This window comes from Buteo buteo, chromosome 2 (genome assembly GCF_964188355.1).
Source record: "Buteo buteo chromosome 2, bButBut1.hap1.1, whole genome shotgun sequence".
NCBI classification, from domain to species: Eukaryota; Metazoa; Chordata; class Aves; order Accipitriformes; family Accipitridae; genus Buteo; species Buteo buteo.
This window is the reverse complement of record NC_134172.1, coordinates 29,101,089-29,124,613: the sequence shown is the minus strand read 5'-3', so window position 1 is coordinate 29,124,613 and position 23,525 is coordinate 29,101,089. Positions and strand designations below refer to the sequence as shown.

Sequence of the window (23,525 nt, the reverse complement as noted above, 5' to 3'; positions counted from 1 at the left end):
TCATATTAAGGCCTATGACACGACTGACTTGAAACACTTGTGAAACACGAACATAACCTTCTTGAGTTCCTTTATACTACCTAATTAAAAATAAACAAGACAATGTATCTTTGGCAAAGTAATTTTTCTTCTTCCACTGAAAAAATGTACAAAAACACTTATTTGCCAGAGATAGGGAGGAGGGTGTGTAAAATCAGCTCAACATAACGTTTCCTTCAGAGAAAATTAACATTGATTAACATCTATAGAAGTCTGAATGACTCCAACCAGACAGGCTGTGATTGCATGAGCTAATGACTAGGGCTCTCTTTGCAAAGAATGATCTTCTAACTATGCTGTAAATTGCTGAAAGAGGGACTTCAACCTGAATTCATCACTTGCCAGAAGAGCAACTTGCACTGCTGCAACACATTTTCCACCTCTTGTTTTTCAGTTAGCCCTAGCTGTAAGTTCACCTTATATAGGAAAATCAGACTTGAGCTAAAAATACACTATATCTTGAACTATTTTCTTTGCATCATAAAACAAAGAAGCTTTTAATTCTAAAAGACACTTAATGACCAGCATATTCTAGGAAACAAAGTTTACAACCAACACTTGAAAATCCCTACTTTTACACTACATTTTGCTATTTTTATTCTGTTTTACAATAAGCAATCAGTATTTTCTTTTCTTGTATTCCAACTGAAAATTGCTTTAAGAATGCTATAAGGACCAATAGACTAAGACATTAGTAGTGGAGAGTAAACTACTATGTAGGGGAGTAAAATTGTCAGAACACAGGTGTCAAAAGCAATCACCCTACTATAAACAAACATTAAAGAATACTATGTCAGCTATGTAAATACATCATTGTAGAACAGTCATGTCCAAGAAATGCCTTCATCTTTTCTGAGGATAAATTTCTAGGAATAAAAAGGATTTTCTTACTTCAGCATATTCTACTTCCATCACTATTTGCAAGAGTTAATATCAGTAGGACCAAACCTCTCAGGAGCAGTTTGGAGACCTGGACATGTAGCAAGTGACTATTATACATCAAGTCAGAAGGCAGTTAATATGAAAAACAGGAACGCAGGCCGAACCAATATTTTCTTAGAGGGCTGGCAGCAAACTGTCAGATGCATGTGTGACCTCAAAACAACCTTTTGCCAGATGCCTCTTTAACCTCTTACAATTACATCAACTTCTAAAAAGACTGGTACATTTTACCATTTCCCTCCTTTGTTTATGCAAATTAAGATGTGCTTAAAAGACAGATTGAAAATGTTTGGTTCTGTGCATTTTTGTCTGTCGTAAAGCCCTCAAATAAAGCTCTCTAATACACCAGCACATACTTCTTTTTTTCTCCCCAGGATTAAAACTGCTGTAGAAGTTAAAGAAGTCTTCTTTCTTTTCTCCTCCCTTGAGTCAGTATTCAAAACCAAGTAACTTTTTGAGATAGCTGTGAGTTAAGGGGCCAAGACAATATTCAGCCAGAGCAATCAATAAATCACTTTTAATACTATTTACCATTTTTAAGTAAATAAGTTTTTGTCATAAAAAGTATGTTATACATCTTACGTTGCAATCAACAGAAGCCAACACAATGATTTCATATTAGTCAGATTTTAAAATGGCCTGTATGCTAACATTTAAAGAAGGGCATTTCTGAAAATTTTAAAATAATCAAATTCATAGCATGGAAGCATCACGAACGTCTTTCAGGGGCTCAAGCCTTAGAAAGCAAAAAAAAAAAAGAGAAATTTTACGGAATGAAAAGTAAGTAGGTCATGTAGACTAAAGTGCTAAAAATACTAACATCTGATTTGTGGGTGAGAGAACTATTTTTAAAATCTAGAGGGGTACAAGTGAATGAAGAATTGCACAGTCCTTTGTCAACAAAAACATGCTTTGATGAGGCATTAAAAAGAAAGACTGCCTGTGCTGTACAGAATCCAAGAAAAAAGAAAAATTTCCTTTAAGAAATATACCTCCTTATACAGCAAAACAATGAATTTCAGTTGTTCTGTAACCCAGTTCCTTTAATCTGCATAAGAGATGCTGACTGAGTTCACTCAACCAAATCACTACTGGCTTTCAGAATACAATCAACACATGCTTTTCAACAGTATTAATATAGCATGAAGCTTGTGCTCCTAATTATTCATGTTTTTGCATTCTGTTTTTTCCCCCTGCTGTAAAATATGCAAATTTACTTCTTTGTGTTATTTAGGTCCCACATGGGCCTCAACAGATCTGTTTGGAAGGAATTACAAGCCAACATCTAGATACATGCTGTCAACATTTCAAGCTTCATTATTTTTATTAGGTTGGAATGCCATTATAGATTTGATATTAGGCTTTAAAAAGCTTTTTATAAATCTGTCGAAAACCTACAGTCTAATAAAATGGTGTACTGATAATTACTACTACTCCACTTTGTGTGTGTGTGCATGAAAGGGAGAGAGAAAAGCCCTACAACTCTTGAATACAAGAGAAATCCCCATCTAGCGGTACTACTGAAAAACGCAGTTTGTTTTTGTGCAAAATCAGTACCCAAGAGGATTAGTTTGACTTCATTACTGAATGAAGGGTAGCCATTACCTCCTTATGCAACTAAGGATCAGTAACAGGAGAGGACTGTTTCTTCTGAATTCCTCCTCCTCCATTTTCAGTTAACTCTGACTGTAAAATTCAATGCCCAAATGAGTTACTAACGATTTTTAAGTATAAAACCCGTAAAGAAGCACTTCAAGAAACAGGTCACTTTTTACAGTAACTTCTTGCTGTGCATCAAAATTGTTCACTTACAGTGGCACAGGCTGATATGTATATAGTATTCTTTAGATAAAAACACTGAAAGATTTCCCCAAATCTCAGATTATTACAAAGTTAGTATTAAATGTTTTTAAACTTAAACAACATAATGAAATAGTAGCTTAGTTATTCGAAAACTGCAAGGTTGGAAATAACTACACCAGCACTTACTGTTATATAAAAAATACGTAATACAAGCCCATTGATGCAGAAAGTGAAAGGACATTGAGACATTGTTTTTTGCCAACTGGCACAAAGCCTTGTGCATTTCTTTAATGTAATAGTATATTTTAAAACACTGCAGCAGCCCAGCCTTCCTTACTAACACCGCTAAAAGCTCCTTAAATATTAATGAGAAAACAATGTAAAGATTCACAGGCATCTACTACACATTACTACTGACTCCTGGAAAACAAACAGCAGCAGTAACACTAAGATTTTACAAATCTCTTGATGCACTTAATCTTTGAGGTGTGTACGGAGAGGGAAGAAACCAAAAAACTATTTGAATTGCGGTAATAAACTAGTATGAGGGTAGTCCTTTGATTTGGGAGGATCAGTATATTAAATTTCCCTTTCATAACAGATTCACTCCTGGTGATTTTAAAATTGCACATTTCTCTCAGAAGCAAACATTTAAGGAGATCTTCAAAATACATGTAGAGATTTGTATTACTAAGATAAATATGGAAACAGTAAGGATCTTATTGCAAGACCTTGTTACGTGTTGGGTGACAGTGAGGGTGTCCCTTAATTCAAATACACAATTTATCTAATTCTTCCTTCCACAATAAAAAGTACCCCCACAACTACCTACGTGCAGAATACATTAATGGCAAAACAGAAATGGGGAGTCGGAGGGGAACAAGTATATGTAAAATTGGTCTTCAGAAGAACACTCAAGATTTCCAAAACTAAAGACTGACTTGTGTTGATCATTTTACTTTTTTACATCTTCAGTACAGAAGATGTCCCAATTTGTTAAGGATGTTGTTTTGCAATATAACTGCAGTTAACAAAGGGAAACATTCAGTTGGCTGTAAATCATAATTTTCAGTCTCACAGCTGAGTGAGGATGCTCCTGCCTACAGATGAGGATGATCCCATACAAAGGAATTATAATACTGAATTAACTCAGTAATATATATACCAAATACATCAGAGGAAGGTTCAAGTACCTCATTTAAGATAAAGCCGAAGTTCGAATGCCTTGCAGAGATTGCCTTAGTATTTTAAGTCATACCTGACCATCAAAATCTTGAGATAAGAATATCTGCTATCATCCATCGTTATTTATCAAATTCATTGTGTACTCTTTTTGCATCCCGTTAGGTTCCTGACTTTGTCACAGCATGTGGTGGTGATGAATTCTACAACACCTTGCTTCTCGAAAAAAAAATCCTGAACTTTCCACCTTTCATCTAATACCAGTTCTCTTCTACTTTCTTAATAAGAAATAAATATTTGCCTTATACTGTATTTCACCTCACAGGATGAAAAATAGTAGTTCCCACCTCCATTTCTGTGAAGTTTTAGATGGTGCAAGCCTGACCACATTTGTTCTGTAGAGCTCCTTCTCTGCAGACATCAGCATTGAAACAGAAGGTACATGTTGGTTAACATGACAGATCCAAGACTCACTTAAATACCACAAGTCCTTGTCTTAATTGAGAAGAGATTTCAAAACACTTAATTTCTTATGTCTATGACTATTTATGTTCTCTTGAGAGGAAATATAACAGGCAAAAATCATGCCTGCTCCAACAGTGAGAAGCATAACAAATAAGTGTTAATCCAAAATTTGCTGACTAGTTCTAGATGGCCTCCAAGGATCTAGGAAAGCACAAGTAGGAAAAAGGGAGGTTTACAGAAGAGGAGTATATCTTCAAGATAAAATTCCTGCCAACCCTTCTCACCATGGCCACAGCCTCCCTGCATCTGTGGCAGTCACTCCACTCTGATGAGAATCCTGTGCCTGTCCATTTTTCCTTGGGTACTTACTCTTGAAACTTTGAAAAACTCTACAGCAAAATTGCTGAATCTCAGAAAACAACCTTCAATAACAATACTCCCTACCACCTGTTAAGAGATCTGCACCTGAGGCTGCGAGCAGACCTCTGAAACAATAGCCATTGGTCAGTATTGAAAATTTAAGTCTAAAAAACTGAAACAGAAAGCTGTCCTAAGTTCAAGGAAGAAACAGAAGTTACATACGTTTACAAATCAGGTTTATCAGCACCAGCAACTGAGCTGCTTCTTCAAGCCATTTACTCCATTCCAATTTACAACATAAAAAGATCCCTGAGAGAAAACCAAACAAAAACCAACAACTCTTAAATCCATGAAACATATTGGTCTTTAAAACACAAGTTAAAAGTAAGCAAAGCAGAGTTGCACTCAGGCACGGCCAAAGGCTCAAGATCAAGAGCTCCTCAGAGAACCGTGCTGCCTCCAGACACTAGTGAGAGACAACACGACCATCCTGGCTGTTTGGCCCCAAGCACACCACCTCAGGTGCACCCAGCCCCAGGCGTTTGGCTGTCCATGCCCACAGCCAGCACTGACACAGTGCAGCCTGAGCACTGAGCCATCAGGATCCAGGCAAAGAGCAGCGGGAGAAGCCTCATCCCAGGTTCTTGGTCCTTGCCCAAGCCACGCTGCAGGGATGCCTGTGCCTGCCCGTGCACCTTGATAACCCCAACCCTGACCTGACTTACTGGCCTGGCCTCTGATCTGCCTCGTCCCTGCAGACTTGTCTGGCAATCGCTGGACTCTCGGCTGACCCTGGTCACCATCGCCAGACCTGCTCTGCTGTCCTTGCTCAGGTAGGGTGGGACCGCACTCCTCCTGGGTGAGGTCTCTGCCCAAGCCCCTGCCCTCTTGGCACCCTCGCTTGGCTGCAGGCTCACCTGCCGGGTGGAGCCACCAGCACTTGCTGCTCCCTCACACGGGCTTACTTCAGATTTTTCTGGAAAAGTAACCAAGACCCTGCACATCAGCATCTTAAACTAAACCTGAAAACAAAATTAACATTTAGCAGTATTTTTTAAAGAGCACATACAGAACAATATTCTGTGATAAATTATTTCTTCTTCTTTTTTTTTCTTTTAAACAATGAGGGTGATGAGACACTGGAACAGGCTGCCCAGAGAAGTTGTGTTCAAAGTCAGGTTGGACAGGGCTCCGAACAACATGATATGGTGAAAGATGTCGCTGCCCATGGCAGCCAGGTTGGACTAGATGATCTTTGAAGGTCCCTCCCAACCCAAACCATTCTATGATATCTTAGTTATCTTCAAACAAAAAACACTCACCACCCACCACAGTGGAACCATCAGCACCATGTGGATGTTTGCTGAGTTTTTGACCTTGCCAAACGCGCATGGGAAGCAGCACTGCTGTCTCAGTTTTTCAGTTCCTGATCTTATACTGAGATTAGGACTACCAGTCATATGCATCTCTGAGATCTGATGGGAGATTTTTAGCTTTGTGCCAAACCAAAATGCTAGCACTGATGTGTCTTCTTCTCTGTGGCTAGCAACAGTAGGAATGGATGGTAGGCTGGAATTTATTTTATATTACAAAAGCCAAAAGCCACAAAACATGAGAAATTCCTTAAGAACTACTACTCTTCAAGATCTGAAAACTTACTCGTTTTCTGAATTCTGTCGTTAACTTTAAAAACAATTTGTGATGATCAGGCAAACCCCTGAAACATTTTTCGTATTTCTGCAATTGATTCACTCATCAAAACCAATCACGTGTTGTGCGTATTTCATAAGCCTCTATTCCCTTTTCAGAATAACAGTTCTGCTTTTACAGAACAAACACTACTTTTACACCTTCATGAACAGATGAGATGACCAGTATCTGGAAAGTTAGTGAACTCATAGTTAGACATAAAAATGCTTTAGTCCCTGGTAGAAAATAACATTTTACATTTATTTTGTAGAGAGTGAATTATGAATTCTTTGTTCTTGACTCCCACACACACAGTATGTGCCCCCAAAGCTAAAATAATTTCTTTCAGCTACTATGCTGCAAAGTTGTTTTTGTTGCTTCCAGTGTTTTTATGAGTCATCTTTCTAGTCACAGAATAGGAATTCAGATATTGAAAATCCAAATGTACTGATATTCTACAAGCAAAGGTAGATTTAAAATATAGCAATATATAACAGGACTTGGAGGAGTTATGAAAAAAACAGAAAAAAAAATCCCTCAAGATTTGACAGGGTGATAGCTCTGGTGGATCTTTCTCAATCAAGTGTTGAACATTCTTCCCTCTTTTTCAAATATCAGATGAGATACAGAAAGAGGTTAAAATAATTAAATATTGTTAGGAAAATCGCACTTAATTATCTATATTTAATTGTGATGCTCAGTACTCTCACTACATTACTGAATAGATTTCTTTGTAATTTAATGGACATGGCATTTGATTCTTCCTTGGTAAGTCTCATTCAGACTTCCAGTAAGACTCCTGGTTGCCCTTATCAGTGGTGCATCATGTGAACAATCTTGCAAAGGATTTGTGATAGACAAGCTCTCCTGACCAGGACAGTGGAAATCAGGAGCAAGTGTCCCTTGAGGATGTATTTTACCTCTTTTTTCCCTCCAGGAAAGAAAAGCAAAGCACTTCCTCTCATGTCCACAGTATATCAGCGAACTAGGCTTTTTGTTCTTATATGCTCTGAATGAAAGACTGGGTTTAGGAACAAACTTAAAACATAAGAAATTAAATTCTCGCTCCCTTCAAGAGTGTTCACTGCCTACAGCAGTATTCACACTAACGGTCCTATAATCCTACTGAGATTTGTTAAAGACATTTAGTGCTGCTATTCTAGAATATTTTACAGTTAAGTTTAAAAAAGCTTCAGAACCTCCCATCAGAGTAATAAAGAAGTAACTAGCAGAATAGCTAGGTGTTGTGGTTTGTTTTGCCTTTTTTTTTTGGACTGCCACTATTCCTAGACAAACAAAACTTCTAGATAAGCATCTGCTTCAGTGCTGACCTATAATTCTGCAACTACATCCATTTAGTATATGCTCCACTGACAAGGTTGATGGCAATTCTTTTGCCCAGTAAAAGTTAGCTAAGATGAAATTACAGTCCATTTTGTTGCAGTTTGCTAAATTAACATCTGTCTGAGCAAAAAATAATAATAAATAGAAATAAGAGAGGATTCAAGCGAAATTTATGGTTCTTAAATTTATATTTAATAGATTAATTTAACATGAATTTATATGAACAAAGTTTAAATAAACACTGACAGCATTTTGGGAAAAAGGAAGGAAGCTCAACTGAATGCAGAATCAGGACCAGCAATTGTGGGACATAAGCAATGTTTGGGTGCAGAACTCTCTGCCTGTTACAGAATTTGAAACTCTAAATGGTCTCCAGACTTTTTTGGGACAATGATGCATCTTCTTTGACCCTTCCACAATGCAAGTGCTGGAGTGATTTGATGTAGCCATCAAAACCAGTGCAGATGAACAAATCTAGTGGAAGGCAACCATTAAACATGACAACAGAGTCACAGATGTGAAACCAGATTTATTTTAATGGAGAACTATTACAAAAAATATAAGTAAGTTCTTCTCAGAAAGAGTTCCAATAGTCTCTCATATTGTTAGATTTTGATAATCTAGAGGCTTTTGTGACTTGAAAATGCTCAAGTAACACTTAAATAGAGAAACACTGTAAGACTGCTGATAAGAACAAGTCAGTAAATCAGAGCAGCAGAATCTGAATATTGATGATGACAGATTTACAAGGAGGAGAACACAAATTTTCAAAAGAGGAAAAAGAAAAGCATCGGTTACAGCATGATAGCAATAAATTCTTTATTTTCTGCATGCTTGAGTCATGCTACAAGACTTTGAAAGAGCTTGACTAAAGCTGCAAATTTAGCCAGTTCACAGGTAAGTAGACTTCAGATTAGTTTTTGAATAACAAAAAGACTTTGAAAACCCTAAACTGCTTAATTTTCATCTGCATTTGCCATGTGACTAGAAATACACAGATGTTTCTTGGTTTCTAATATAAAGAGACTTTGGGGGTAATACTAAAAGGAAGGAACCTGAAAAAAACCAGTCCTCGAACAACTGCAATAAGGTATTTTCTTCCCACAACTCTAATCATAAAGCTAGAAGCCCCAGCTTTGAACGTTCTTGTTTTGTAAGGTCATAATTTCTCCTTGCTCACAGTATGAGAGGAAAATAAGAAACTATATTTTCAATGCTCTTGAGTAAGAGTTCATACCTATGTAAATAAAATGTCAGCTATTTAGTCCAAATGATGAGACTAAGAATATGAACTCCTTCAGAAAAAGTAAGAATTCTGAACAATTTTTATCATGGCTTCTCTTAATATTTCATTTGGTCTAAGCATCTCAAAGAAATTTTTACATTTCAAAGATGATAAGAATCACTTACAGATGCACTTTATACAGAAGCACCACTTACCCACAATAACAAATCCATCTGCTTCTCTCTCTGGCACTGTAACCTTCTTTGAATCTTGACTTTTCCGGAAGAAGCTGAACATAGCCTCCTTTTTTTTTTTCTCTTCTTAGTTGTTATCTAAAATGAAGACAAAACATGTTAAATAAATATAACAGAATTTACCATAAGAAGTTCACACCATGCCAAAGGCCACATACATGATATTACAGCTTAATCTTTATTACCAGATTTGAAATACCAGGCTTTTCTATCTCAGACAGATTACCTTGTTGATGTAGCAATTGACTTCTACAGGCAAAAAGGGAGTAAAGTATAAAAGGCTTTTCTATAAAGTTATGAATGGAGTGGAACCATTAAAAAAAAAAAACCTTCAACCATTCTAAAGGAAAGAAGGAAGCTCCCTTCAGCATTTATCCAGCATGTTTCCATATTTTTCTGCTACTTCGAATTGTTGTTACACAAACTTTCTCATCAGAGTTAGTTCTAAAGCATCTCAACTTTGAAGCCCATAACATGCTCCTACAGAAAATGCAGCTTTATAATGCAGCAATACTTGAATGAAGCAAATTGCACTAGAGATTTTCAGTCTTAAGTGTCTGTGCATCAATTATACAGACCAACCCACCCACCCCTACAGTATTAGCATAGTATCTATTTTCATTTTTCCAGTTTGCAGTCTTAGAGACAGCTTAACACTTGGGTGTATTTGATTAACAGCTACCACTGATCCCCTTAAAAGAAACTGCAACAAAATCGTATGTTGCAAATTTTTCATAACAGTAATTCATTAAAAGAATCTTCCAAAGCAGCTAAGAACTCTGAGTTAGCAACAGCTAGGACAAAACAAGGAAAGCAGTGGGACAAAAACACTAACTGCAAAAGATTATGCTCAGTATCTGTTCTCTCTCAAGACTGGAAGATTACCTAGAAGCAATTCTGAATAGCTTAAAAAGGACGAATTCATATTAAAAACCCCACAAGCATTAGCCAAAAGATAGGCAGTTGGGCCAGCTTTTACAAAATTAAGTCCTATGAACAACCCCATAAACATGGATACATCATGAAACGTTCTTCTAAGCAAATCCTCTAATTATTCTGAACTTTAAGATGTAGACTCAACAAAGTTTCTCTTCTTCCAAGAAAAGTTATAAGAGAAGCTTTATAGGGAAGTGTCAGTCTTGTGAAGAACAACCAACAGAACTACACAAAGCACGTATTCACAGGTTCAGTTTATTGAGATGGCTACCAGTGTACCACCACCTACTTTCTACCTAACGGGCACCACTGAACACAGCAACCGAGTCTCCCCAGCCTTCTCCTGCAACAGCAGCTCTGTCCGTAGCGCTAGGACAATGAGAAAAGGAAAGAGGCACCACAGCAGCAGTCACCCCTTGAAACGTGCGCTCACCTCCAGCCCTTGAGGGCTGAACTCGGACCACTGGACAATGCTGACCTATGGAGCAGCCTGTGATCTGGCTGAAACACACTGTGTGCCGAATGCAGAAAGGAAGGTTCAAAAAAAGGCATGTGAAGATCTTCTCTACTAAAATACCAATATAAAATTGGGAAAAGTGGAATAATGTAATTTCAAGTTTGAAGTAGAGTTTGAGGGGCAGAATCCTGATTCATTTTGCAGACACCAACATTTAAAGGCGAAGGGACTGACAAACCGATAGCAACATCTAATAGACACCTCCAGCAGAGGAAAGGAGTCCAGTCTAAAGAAAAGAGGTGTACAATGCCACGTTTTGATAATATTATTTCACACTAAATTTAACAAAGAAGAATCTTTAGAAGGTGGGAAAGAGAGAAGAGTGCTACCATGGAGTGTTTGGATTTAAAAAAAATAATAAAAGAAAGAAAGGTAGAAATCCTGGATTAATTATTTGCCACAATTCCTCCCTTACCACCCAAATATTCATGGTACCATAAGCAAGACTTTTTTTTTGCCGTAGCCAGTGACCCGTAACAATTAACTGCACAATCAGCACTGACTATTCACCCAATATAAACTGCCTCTCACTCTGCTGTTACAAGCAATAGCAAACACTTCCATACTCCAGATCACAGAAAGTCCCATACAGGAAGTGCAAGCACTGGCGTTCAGGAACAGTGTATAAATAGAACACGGCAAAAGCAGCAACAATTCAAACTGTGGACTGATACCTGAGACTTAAAAGACTGAATACCCTGCAGGCTGGCCAGCTACTTCTTGCTTATGCTGACACAGTGCAATTTATAGCAACCAAATAAATTACACTGAAGTACACAAGAACAGAACAAACCATCCAATCGCAGCTATGCAGTAATTAAAAACATGTTACATATCTGCACTTTATTCCTTTTTGCTTGTTTTCCTACCTTACCATGTGAAATACTGGTATTTCCAGTTCTGTGGAGATTACACAGTAGAAACTCCAAATTATCTCATTTATTCCTTACCTTCCCCCACACCCAGGCTCAACACATGGCGCCAGCAGCATATTCCTTTTTCAGCCCTCGGGGAATAAGTCTTCTCCTGCTACCAATTAGGGTTGTCAGTCCCATAGCTCAAGTGGTAAAAACCTGTGCTGTAATGCTCAAGAGTCAGGTTTCTGCTCCAATGATGTATGAAGGAGAGGCAGTTGTGGAACAGTTTAAAATGCAATTTTGCCTTCATCCTAAGTGTGCAACAACAAGAAGCAAAATCAACTTGATGTGTAAAATCTTACAGATAGCTTTGGTAAAGGCTCAGATTCCAGTCAGCCACTTTAGGTGCCAGAGCTGCAGTTGCTCCAGTCACATTTTTTTTTCTTTGAGATCCATCTGCATTATTGTACAGTTTTCAGCTCTACCACATTGTGTTCCCCTTCCCTTCTTCTTTGCACAAAGAAAAGCATCTTAATCAGTGTATATGTGGCACAAAAGAGTTGTATAGGAAACCATGCATTTGTCATTTTTAAAATCCTGCATATTTAACATACCTAAACTTCACTGCTTAAAGGACAACAGACATTTCAATTCAGAGTAAATTAACAATCAGTACAATTTGATCTAGCCAAATTAATGTTACAAGCACGCTCACATACTAGATTTTTTTCCTTTCATTGACAGAAGGCAGCCTTGCTATCCCAATTTTTTCTAAAACCCCCCAAATTCATCTTACCTACATACATGTAGCTTTCAGTTTCTGAAGTAGCTTTAACTTAATTCCACTGCCAGCAGTATTTCTCAAACAACAAAACAAAAAAACCCCACACATCCTTTTGCTTGAAGCAGAAAAACAAACAAAGCTAACAGAAGTCCCCTTAAGCTCAGGCCTCAAGTTCTTATGCTGTTAAAACCACTGGTCCAGCAGTAGGAAAATAGCATGTTGTATTTTGTGATTGTGAATGTTGGGGAGGTGATAAGGTATCCAAATATTTAAAAGACTAATGTGCTTAGTGAGGTGGTTTCCTTCTCTGGGTGTTCACCACTTTTAGAAACAAAACTTGTGCTTGTAGATCTCAGGTCTGCATAACTGATGTGGAGGAAGGAGCTTGCCAACTACTACTCGCAGTATTTTAGTACCTTTGCTGAACACAATATTAAGTTTAAACTAAATAACAAAGAACAACTAACAAAATAGAAGGGGGGCACAGAAACAAAAAGTAGAGCTATATACAGTATGCCATAGGTAAAGGAAAACCTGTAGACAGGCAATGTGGGGACATTTGTGATATTTGCTCTCTTAAGAATTTTATCAACTGTGGAACTTCAAAAGTAAACATAAATCTCTCCAGCAACGGGAAATGCAACCACTAAATTTCTTGAATTAGATGTTAAAAACAGAACAAAGCCCCTGTCCAACAAAGAAACACAGAGCTGAATGGAAACACTCCTGCTCTCGAAGATAAGAACACAGTTTAAGCACTTGCAGAATCAGGCTGGAGTTTTACTACTTGTAGATAAGATGAGGTTTCAGTCAACGAAAGCTGAGAACAACCAGTTTCCACACAAGTTTCATTTCAGAGTAAAAATTAAATTTGAAGTTTGTGGACTGGATGCATAGTCACAGAGACTAGAGAAAAAAAGCTCTCAGTTGCGGGATTTTTTTCAAAAGCTGTCAGCACAAAATCACAGAAAATACACCCGCCATTCAGAGATAGTACCATGTTCCTGCAGTAATTTCTCCTATATAGCACAGCACTTTTCCTTTCCAGATGGGATTAATTTTATTTCTATAGGAGACCTGAAATTGAATTCACTGCCTAAAGATAAAAATCTCCCTTGGTAGGAATATGCAATTCCCTTCTCCTCATGTTTCCCCCTCACCAAAAAGTGAACACAATTTTTTCTTTCTCCAATCTCAATCGCTGATAGTTAAGAACAATGCTTTTGGCACCACTTCAGTCATTAGCAAGTAATCAACTGTGAACTACAGCAATTCTGTGAGGCTGCAAAAAATATTTTGTCTTTCTATGAGGCTGTGAGAACATACGTGGGATTGGACAAAGATAAGTTACAGAGCTGCACAAAGGGGTTAATTTATTCCTCCTGCATTTTGTTAGTCTCCTTCAACAAGAAGTATGAGTGACCTTTGAGCCAAACCAATACGTTAAATCCAATAAAATTTTTCTATATAATGAAGATCCTAGCATATTTAGCATTACTTTTCATTTTTTTCCTGCATGTTCACAAGTGACAGGAGGAGAAGGGTAATTTAATATTAAAAACACAAATGATGCAGACTAAGAAAAAGAGGGGATGCCCAGGAACACAGCAAAGCAGAATTGCAGTGGCAGTGCCAGTAATTACATAAATGATGAAATGAGGTCAGAACAATATTCAAAACTGATGTCAAAAAAAGAACCAGAATAATTTCACGTCTAGCAGTTTAAGCTATATAATCTATGGAAGGAGAAAACAGAGAGCATCAGAGCAATTCTCTCTTCCAAACGAGCATCTGCTGTAATTCACCAATAAAGTAGCAATCAGAAAAGGAATAAGATGTTTACAGCCCTGTACAGCCCTGCTTATGACATGAAAACAACCAATTTAAGAGTCAAGAACATGCATGTTGAAAAGATTTCTCTGTGACACCAAAAGAACAGTTTAAAAGCTTTTGGTCTAATGTAAGTTACTATGTAAAGAAGAAAAAAAAAACCCGACGTATCATTTCTTTTATCTGGCATTAATATTAGTCAAATTACTTCAGTCTGTGATTCTTGAAAAGAGAAGAAAGGAAAGTAAGTGTCAAGAGAAACACAAACACAAAACAGGGATACACATGTAACAAAACACTAACAAAGACTTTTTTACTTACATAAAATGTGACTATTTAAAGTTTTCGTAAAATTTAAGGGAAGGAGAAATACCAAGAACTATGCAGCTCAAATTACCATAGTATAAAATGCTCAAAGATGCTGAATCAACCACAATCCAGTCAGACAATAAAAGCATAGGTGACAAAGGCAAAGCCAGGAGTGAAATAACAGTATTCAAACTGATGTCAACATTCAAAACCCTGAAGAAGATAGAAAATGCTAAAAAAGAAAGCTAGGTGCTTATTAGATACAATACTCAGTAGGTTGAAACCTACTTCTTTCCCTGCAGTTATCTTCTGACTGCAAACCTTCAACAGCTGCTAAGCATGATACAGACACGTATTTGTAAGAACTTCTACAACATGTTTTTCTAACAGCTGACCCTTAAAACGTGGCAGACAAATAGCCCTAGAAGAGCCACTCTGCAGCAGCTTGCTGCATCTTGCTCCAACTGTTACCTTTATGAGATCTCTCCTTTAAAATATCTGAAGATATGCTAAGGAGATGAGGATATTCTCTTGCAAATAAACTACTGAAAAGGTGAATGGCATAGTGACACTCAGGAGATGACAACCAGCTACACCCCACTGAAGATATAACCCCACAGCACTCCCCTTCCTGGCCACATGCTGGTTCCGCATAGCTTCTGGTAGTAGCTGGTTCAGCTTGCCAAACGATCATGACACTAACCGAGCCAACTAACAAAAACCACTTTGTGCTGGTTAGCAAGCTGAACTAGCCCGCAGCTGGTTAGAAGAGTCAGCCAGCACACAGGCAGTGTTGGGATCGCCCTTTTAAGCCGGAGCAGAGTTAGATTTTTTTTCCAAGTATTTCCTGAAACACTGGTCCTGGGGTCCTGGAAACAGAAAGGAAATCACAGAGACACAGAATGGCTGAGGTTGGAAGGGACCTCTGGAGGTTGTCTTGTTCAACCCCCTGCTTAAGCAGGGCCACCTAGAGCTGGTTGCCCAGGACCATGTCCAGATGGCTTCTGAATATGTCCAAGGATGAAGACTCCACAACCTCCCTGGGCAACCTGTGCCAGTGCTCAGTCACTCTCACAGCGAAAAAAGCGTTCCCTGATGTTCAGAGGGAACCTCCCATGTTTCAGTTTGTGCCCATTGCCTCTAGTCCTGTCACTGGGCACCACTGAAAAGAGCCTGTCTGTGTCCTCCTTGCACATTCCTTTCAGGTATTTATATGCATTAATAAGATCCCCCTGAGCCTTCTCTTCTCTAGGCTAAACAGTCCCAGCTCTCTCAGCCCTTCTTCATATGTAAGATGCTCCAGTCCCTTAATCATCACTGCGGCCCTTGCTGGACTCTCTCCAGTATGTCTACATCTCTCTTGTACCCAGAACTTGGACCCAGTGCTCCAGGTGTGGCCTCACCAGTGCTGAGGGGAAGGATCACCTTCCTCGACCCACTGGCAACTCTATATCTAACACAGCCCAGGATACCATTAGCCGCCTTTGCTGCAAGGGCAATTGGGAGGAACTGCTCCACGCAAGGGACAGTAGAGGAAAACACACGGAAAAAGACAAGAAGTGGTGAGAGTGCCACGTCCAGTGCTAGCTCTGTCTTATGTCCATCAGTCACTCTAACCCTGGGGATTGAGCGTAAGCTCTTTAATGATGAAATGAAGTGAAATGAAATTAATGTAATAGTTCAGTTGGAAGGGACCTACAATGATCATCTATCCAACTGCCTGACCACTTCAGGGCTGACCAAAACCTAAAGCATATTATTAAAGGCATTGTCCAAATGCGTCTTAAACACTGACAGGCTTGGGGCATTGACCACCTCTCTAGAAAGCCAGTTCCAGTGTTTAACCACCCTCTCTGTAAATAAATGCTTCCTAATGTCCAGCCTAAACCTCCCATGACACAGCTTTGAACCATTCTGATGGGACCTGTCACTGGATCGCAGGGAGAAGACATCAGCACCCCCCTCTCCACTTCCCCTCCCTGGGAAGCTGCAGAGAGCAATGAGGTCACCCCTCAGCCTCCTCTTCTCCAAACTAGACAAACCCAAAGTCCTTAGCTGCTCCTCATAGGACATCCCTTCCAGCCCTTTCACCAGCTTTGTTGCCCTCCTCTGGATGCATTTGAGAACCTTCACGTCCTTCTTAAATTGTGGGGCCCAGAACTGCACACAGAACTCGAGGTGAGGACTGACTAGAGTGACATAATTGCCTCTTTTGACCGGCTGGTTGTGCCGTGTTTGAGGCACCCCCGCATGCGGTCTGCCCTCTTGGCTGCCAGGGCACACTGCTGACTCGTATTGAGCCTGCTGTCAGCCAGCACCCCCGGATCCCTTTCTGCAGGGCTGCTCTCCAGCCACTCCTCTCCCCATTTATACTTTCCCCTGTGGAAATGCGTGGGTATCGCCGCCGTTAACCCGCAACGTTTTGAGTATCAACTACGGCCCGTAAAACAAGCATGGGTTAACAGACCGGTGACGGGAATGCTTGGCTTGGGCAGCGGTGACCTGAGGGGAGCCACTATCTAAAGGAAGAGGGAAAACGGCCGTTAGGGGAGGGAAAGTATGAGGTGATTTAAGAGGAAAATGGCAGGATAGGGCTGGAAGGAGCCGGCCGGGCCGCGGCGGGGAGGCCGGCGGGGCGGGGGGGGGGGGCGAACCCCGGGGAAGCCGGGTTCCCCGGCTTCCCCGGGGTTCGCCCCCCCCCCGCCCCGCCGGCCTCCCCGCCGGGGCAGCAGCAAGACCCACCCCGCCACCACCCACCGCCCCGGCCGCCCGATGCCGCCGTCGCTTCACCAACCTCCACCTCCGCTTCCGGGTCGCGTCAGGCGAAGGGGAAATCCCGCCCCGGCGCTCTCCCCCGCCCTCCCAAATCCCCCCGTTGCCAGGGGCAACGTCGCCCCTCCCCACCGCAAAGGGCGGGAAACGGCGGCGGGATGGAGGACGTCGGTGAGGTGCCGCGGCCGCGCATCGCCACCGGCCACCTGGCGCAGCACATCGGGCAGCCCGTCTGCTTCGTGGGCCGCGTCGAGAAGGTCCGTGATCTGCCCGGCGGTCGGTTACTGCCCTTCGGGGGCCGCGCCGCGGGGCCTTTGGTGGGGTAGTTGCCCTGCCGGCCTGGGTAGGGCCTTGCCCCGGGGTGCGCTGCGGGCTGGGGCGCCGTGTGGGGAGGCTGTCGCCTCGCCTGGTGCGGCTCGTCGCGGCCTGGCCCGAGGGGAGGCCGGCGGCTCCGGTCAGGCCGGGGGCAGGGCGGGAGGCGGCCGCAACGGTCGGATCTTTCGGAGGAAGGCCTGCCGCGCAGTTCTGGTTGAGGTGGCTAAACCTGTAACGCTGACAGCTGCCTTTTGAGCGCACAGGGCTAATGTCTTTTGTAGATTCATCCTACCGGGAAGCTTTTCGTGCTTTCGGATGGAGAAGGAAAACATACGACTGTGGAGCTGAGCGAACCTGTAAGTTAAGGAATACTTTGGAAATACTTGATGTTGCCTCTTGTGGATTCCGGAGGTTTTGTCATTTCTGAAACCTGTGCGTGCCTTGCATGTATCGAGTTTTTAGTCAGGAAAAAAATATATTCCTGAGGTTTTGTCCCTTCTGAAGTCTGCACGACTTGCATGTATTGGGTTTTTAGTCAGGAAAAAAAAAAAAATCCCTGGTTTCTCCCTTTTCCACCCATGTTTCATTGCCTCTGCTTCTTACATCTTCCAGCTAACTTGCAGTCTTCATATTCGTGAACTGCCTTGGTCTTCATCAATTTTCAGGTGGTATTAAGAGAGAGAACTCATTCCTGGTCAGACAGATTTCTGTGGCTATTCTGTCTTACTCTATTTGTTGTTTACAGTGTAATATATTCCACTGCGTATATTAGCTTTACTTTAATTTCACTTTTTCCTCCCTTTTTCTTACTGCCTTTATATGCCTAACAGAATATTTTGTGTAGGTAGTCGAAAAAACCCAAGAACATGGTATGCTCAACAGTTTATGAGTTGACATTTTTATAGCCTCTTAGACCACTTGTCATAGCATTCCAGTAAACTTCATCATTAGCTTGAAGCATTCTTTCTTAAAAAAATAAAAAATCAAGCAATTAATGCAATGGGTATAAGATATGCTTGTAACTACTGCACAAAAATACTGCTTCCTTTGTTATCATGTCCCACTAAAGGTATAACACCCTGGCATTCCCTTCTGTCTTTTAAGTTTGTTTTATTTTCTCTAGCAAATGTTGTAATTAAAGAATTATTTTCGCTGTGATGGCAAATGCTCTAGCTTAACTGACCATGTGTGTAGTCTTTAATGCTGAGAAATATCGCCATTTCCATGTGAAATAATTGCACATGGTACTCTCTGACTTTCAAGACAGGAGCCTCTCCTTGTTGATGAAAAATGCAGTTTGATCTGGCAAAGAGTTTTGTCTTATAAATGTTAAGCTTGCTGACATCATCTTCAAACTGAAAGAAAATGTCTTTCCTACAAGTTCTGCCTGTACCTTAACTCTTTCTTTCTGGAGGTCATGAAAAGGTTTCCTGCCTTGGGTTCTTAAAACTTCAGATGCCAGCATCTGACCAACGATTTCACAACTTTGCATAACACAGTAAATGGTCGAATTTCATAAATGCATAACTGCAGTGTTGGGCACTTCACAGTCTGTGTTCCATTGCGGTAGGAGAAACTGGTGTATGCAGAAAAAACATGCCAGGTTCATCTCTCTGGTTTGCCTAATGTCAATGGAGGAACTTCTAGATTTGCTAATCAAAGTGCTTTCTAACTTTTTTCCTCTTTAATAGATTCCTTTGTTTGCATGTGTGTAGTTTCTCCTTTCAACAGAGAACCCCAAAATTATGGGGAGGGGAGGGAATCTATTGCTGTGTTCCAGGAGACTTACTAGAAAGTGAAAAGTAAGAGTTAGATATTGGAAGAACATTACTGAAATAGTACTGCACTCTTAAAATTAGTATCTTAAAAAAGAAAGAAAACATATTCAAGCTATATGATTTTGGAGCAAGATAATACTTTTAGCCTTTTTTTTTTCCCTCGTTCAACCAAAGCCTTGTTATTGTCAAGGTCTTTGTATTCTGAACACTTACTGACAGATTACTTAATAATTTCCAATTATACCTCCTGGATCTGGAATACTGGAACTGCTCTCTGGCATGCGTGATACCTCCTTAGCTCTTACAGAGTTCTATAGTTTACTCAGGTTTGAATGCTATGTGTTAAAATCTGGATTCTTCTGCTCTCTGTGTCCTAGATTAGTCTCTGTTCAGTGACAAAATGACAGAGTTTTATATACTTATAAACCAGCATCTTCCCTCTGATGCTTCTTCATATATTTTTTTGTGTCAGTACTGAATTGGCTGTTACTAAATCTGTAAGCGGCTCAAGACTTTTGGGGGGCAGGGAGGACAGGGCTGTTCAATAGTACTGTATTGTTTGAAATGGAACAGAATCTGTCATGAACAGTCAGTTGTGGAGAGTTCCTATCTTAAGTGCTGTGGAGTAGAGACAGCAGCTAATTTAGTGATACTAATTTCATATTTGGTATGTTTTCTAGCTAGATGAAGAGATCTCAGGAGTTCTTGAGGTAGTGGGAAGAGTAACAAATCAGGCAACCATCATGTGCATGTCATATGTCCAGTTCAGAGAAGATAAAAGTCCATTTGGTAAGTAAGAATATACATTATGACAAATTCATTTTGAGTTCAGAACTCTTCTTCAGTAAGAAGGGAGAGCCTGATTATCTTTTCTTACAGACAAGGTCTTTCTTCAAGCTGCCAGATGCAGAGTGGAATGTAGAAAAGGAGAGTGTCGTGGGAAAAATTCTGTACAAAATACACTGGTTTACTGTCAAACTGTAGGGACTGACTTGAAGCTGGAGCCAGTCTAGATAGTTGCCATAGTCTGATCATTCTTGTACTCCTGACTGCAGGCTTCTGGCCTTGCACTGGACCTTGTGTGATGGTGCAGCTAGCAGGCCTAAAAATAACCCTCCAGAAAGCAAGCAGTGAGAGTGTTGTTGCCTCGGGGAAAACTGGGGAGGATGAGGGAGACTGGGAATGCTCAGCTATACTGCTTTAAAATAAGTAGTACTTTAATGCTGTCATTTGCTTGTGGGGAACTTAGCTTATGCATCATAACCATTTTCTTTGCCCTCTTTCAGATCTGGAACTCTACAATGAAGCACTAAAAATTATTCATGAATTCCCTGAATACTTCCCGTTTGGTACTGGGCGGAGCAATTGATTTTTCTAAGCATATATTAGAACATATATATTAGAGGGGACAACAGTACCATAGCTTTCTTGCCTGACAGCATGGTAACAGTTGCGTTTATTTCCATCAAATATACTGAAAAGATGGTGTTATGTGTGCCATGTATTGCCAGTGAAGAATGGTTTTCTTTGAAAATGTATTTATTCAGCAAGAATGCTTGTGTGCATATCTCACTGTCTGTATATATTTAACCCTTCTGCATCCATGAGGAGTGTTCTTTTGCAGGACTGGACTTGCTAGAAACTGAAGTTTTGTAGGCATCTTTTTGTTGCTGTTGGTAGAGGTTGTAGGATACTTCACAGGAAACTCATATTGAAGACATTTGGTGGGGTTATAATGTAAAGATTTTTTATTTATTTGCTTTGATACAATTTTATTGAACATGTAGGGGTATTTTGCATCTTGAAAATGCTCTATTCTCCAATAAAAAAGATCTGGCTACATTTAACTATTCACATAATATTACATGTTAGAGTGCTGTTTTCAGTGATACATGGTGACTCCTGTTCTATTTTACCTGACACAGGTAATTTTAACAAGTGGAGTACGAGGTACTTGCTTTTTGCATTGATATTGAACACTTTGAAGATGTCTAGTTAAGGCTTGTGGATTTCACATGCAGTTGACTTCCCATCACAACCTTCATTCTTGGTGGGAGTCTACACAGAAGTACCGGGATTCAGCCAGCTTGTCATGGTGACTTCAACCGTATAAACTTCAACACAGTTCCCAGTTTTGTTACTATCCAGGCACACAGCAGAATTCTTACATCTCTTACAGTAACACAATCAAAGTAAAATCTAACTTTGGAAATATTCTCTGTGAATTAATAAATAAAATACTTCAAAGTATTTTAAATAAACCTTAGCCTGTTCATTAACCTTTCATACAAACAGGTTTCAGGCTTAATAGATTTAGTGCCTTATTAAGATTGCTAGCTTTGTGCTTATAGTTATCTCCGTTTTCAGTCAAGGAATTTATGTTCTAAAGACTTCTTATTTATCAAAGTTACTATAAACTGGGTGGATGATCAAGTTAACAGGTGATTTATTCCCTCCCTACCCCCCTACTTAGAAGACTGACAAAGTTACTGTCACTGGGAAGGAGGAGGCCTTCTGAAGTAGGAGTCGGTCTCATACAGCAAAGAACAGGAGGTCCATGTGGCATGATACCATGCTCCGTCCTGTAGTGCTATCACTGCTATATTTTAGCGCTCATTAGGAACAAGTGTCATTCTTAATAACTGCATGCGTGTTTTCCTAGCATTTAAAAGTCTTTTGTGCTATTTTACTTTAGAAAACTGATATTTTGTGCACATACATATATTCTGTAAAATGCTATGTACAGTTAGTTACCAAGACTATCCAGGCCTAATAAAACAGTCTACCACTAGATGGCCATAGCACTTTACCCCCATACAGAGACCATCCTTGGATAGATGGTCTTGTGTGTAAACATTTGAACACATCTGAGTGGGAAATGCTACAGTTCCCGTGTCAGCCAAGACTCTTCTTGTTAATCCAGTCCTGCAGCGATGATACATGGCTAGGTAAGCAGTATACAACTAAAAGTTTCCACTATGTGCTTTTCATTCATCTGCTTCTCTATAGACTACCAAGGTTTGTGAGTAAGTGGCCTAACCTGGCTATTTGGCTATTTTAACAAGACAGCAATGCAAGGAACTGTAAAATGTTCTTGATATTAAAGGAAAAGTAATGCTCAGGTCATATATGCACTTACCAGGCTAGCAATTTCAGAAACTGCCAGGTAGATTCCCAAGGGAAAGGAATAACCATGGGGCCTGCTAACCCTCAGTTAGGACTGCACTAACAAGATGAAGGTGTGAGAAACTGCCAGACCTCGTAGATAATAAAATGGGAAATTGTGGCCTCATGGGTCAGTGACCAAAGGGGAGTCACCAGGGCAACTGTATCATCAACACCAATGAGGTATGTCACCAAAACCAGGGCCAGCAGCAGGGCCAGTAAGGTATGAAGAGGAAGCTGGTGGCTGCTTTGGGAGGACATGAGGGTGGTAAAGGGGGGGAACCTGGGAGAGGTTTATGTCCCAGTTGGTTAAGGTACAGAAAGCAGTCTGTGAGCGTGAAATGGAGGAACAGATGAAAATTTGGTGAATTCTCTTGGGGAAATTCAGTTCTAGTGGGGAACGCAGCTGTGCAGTGAAGTACCATGCAGGGACCTAGGGCTGCATGCAGGAGGCTGGGAGAAGCCTTGTCAGGGGCGTCACTACAGACTTGTCTGGCAATTGCTGGACCCTCAGCTGACCCTGGTCACCATCACCAGACCTGTTCTGCTGTCCTTGCTCGGGCATGGACACATGCACAACTCATGTTGTGCTCATGTGCAAGCAGCCTGTGCGTATTATGAGAAAGTGCTTGTGCTTAATCAGGAAAGGGAGGCAAGGCTGGTGCATGTAATGGAATGAAAATAATGAAGCGTCATCAGCATGAACCACAGGGTCAAAACATTTTTAGCATGCAAGGCCACCACCACCATTGAGCAGATAGCAGAAAACAGTAAATGTAAAAGTAACTGCAGCTAATAAAATGTCTGTAGCTGTACTTTTTGTTAGAAGACAACAAATCACCCCCAAAATCACAGCTTTATTAATTTAAAAGCAAAACAAGGAAAAAAATCTGACCATTAAAAACCATACACCTCTTACTTTGTAAATTTTGCAAATAGTGTAATTACGGACCTGAAAG

General features: G+C 40.3%; 2 protein-coding genes across 4 annotated transcripts in view; one reads left to right on the top strand and one right to left on the bottom strand.

The window, feature by feature from the left end:
- The window catches only part of UMAD1 (UBAP1-MVB12-associated (UMA) domain containing 1), an 84,922-nt gene extending 67,494 nt beyond the window's left edge, over positions 1-17,428 (bottom strand). Inside the window, exons 1-3 of one of the 2 annotated variants that reach the window (XM_075049811.1) lie at positions 17,331-17,364; positions 11,707-11,924; positions 9,265-9,381 (exon numbers count right to left, since the gene is read on the bottom strand). In XM_075049811.1, coding sequence (XP_074905912.1) covers positions 9,265-9,346 — 82 coding nt within the window. In that variant the 5' untranslated portion in view covers positions 9,347-9,381; positions 11,707-11,924; positions 17,331-17,364. Of the gene's footprint in view, positions 1-9,264; positions 9,382-11,706; positions 11,925-17,330 lie in introns of both variants that reach the window. The other variant, XM_075049803.1, reaches the window with a different exon arrangement.
- Positions 17,366-22,926, top strand: RPA3 (replication protein A3). 2 transcript variants are annotated; one of them, XR_012653369.1, is made up of 5 exons: positions 17,366-17,565; positions 17,905-17,979; positions 20,082-20,190; positions 20,688-20,850; positions 21,327-22,926. XR_012653369.1 is itself a non-coding variant. In XM_075049821.1 (4 exons), exons 1-4 carry the CDS (start codon positions 17,467-17,469, stop codon positions 20,768-20,770), a joined length of 366 nt encoding a protein of 121 aa, XP_074905922.1. In that variant the 5' UTR covers positions 17,366-17,466; the 3' UTR covers positions 20,771-21,248. The 2 variants fall into 2 exon arrangements, 1 of the variants encoding a protein (XP_074905922.1); XM_075049821.1 differs by lacking the exon at positions 21,327-22,926 and having other exon boundaries at positions 20,688-21,248.
- Positions 22,927-23,525: the final 599 nt, after the last annotated feature.

Coding starts and splice junctions, on each gene's coding strand:
- RPA3 (XM_075049821.1), top strand. CDS start 17,467: ATGGAGGACGTCGGTGAGGTGCCGCGGCCGCGCATCGCCACCGGCCAC. Junction 17,980..20,081: donor CTGTGGAGCTGAGCGAACCT/GTAAGTTAAGGA, acceptor TATGTTTTCTAG/CTAGATGAAGAGATCTCAGG. Junction 20,191..20,687: donor AGAAGATAAAAGTCCATTTG/GTAAGTAAGAAT, acceptor GCCCTCTTTCAG/ATCTGGAACTCTACAATGAA.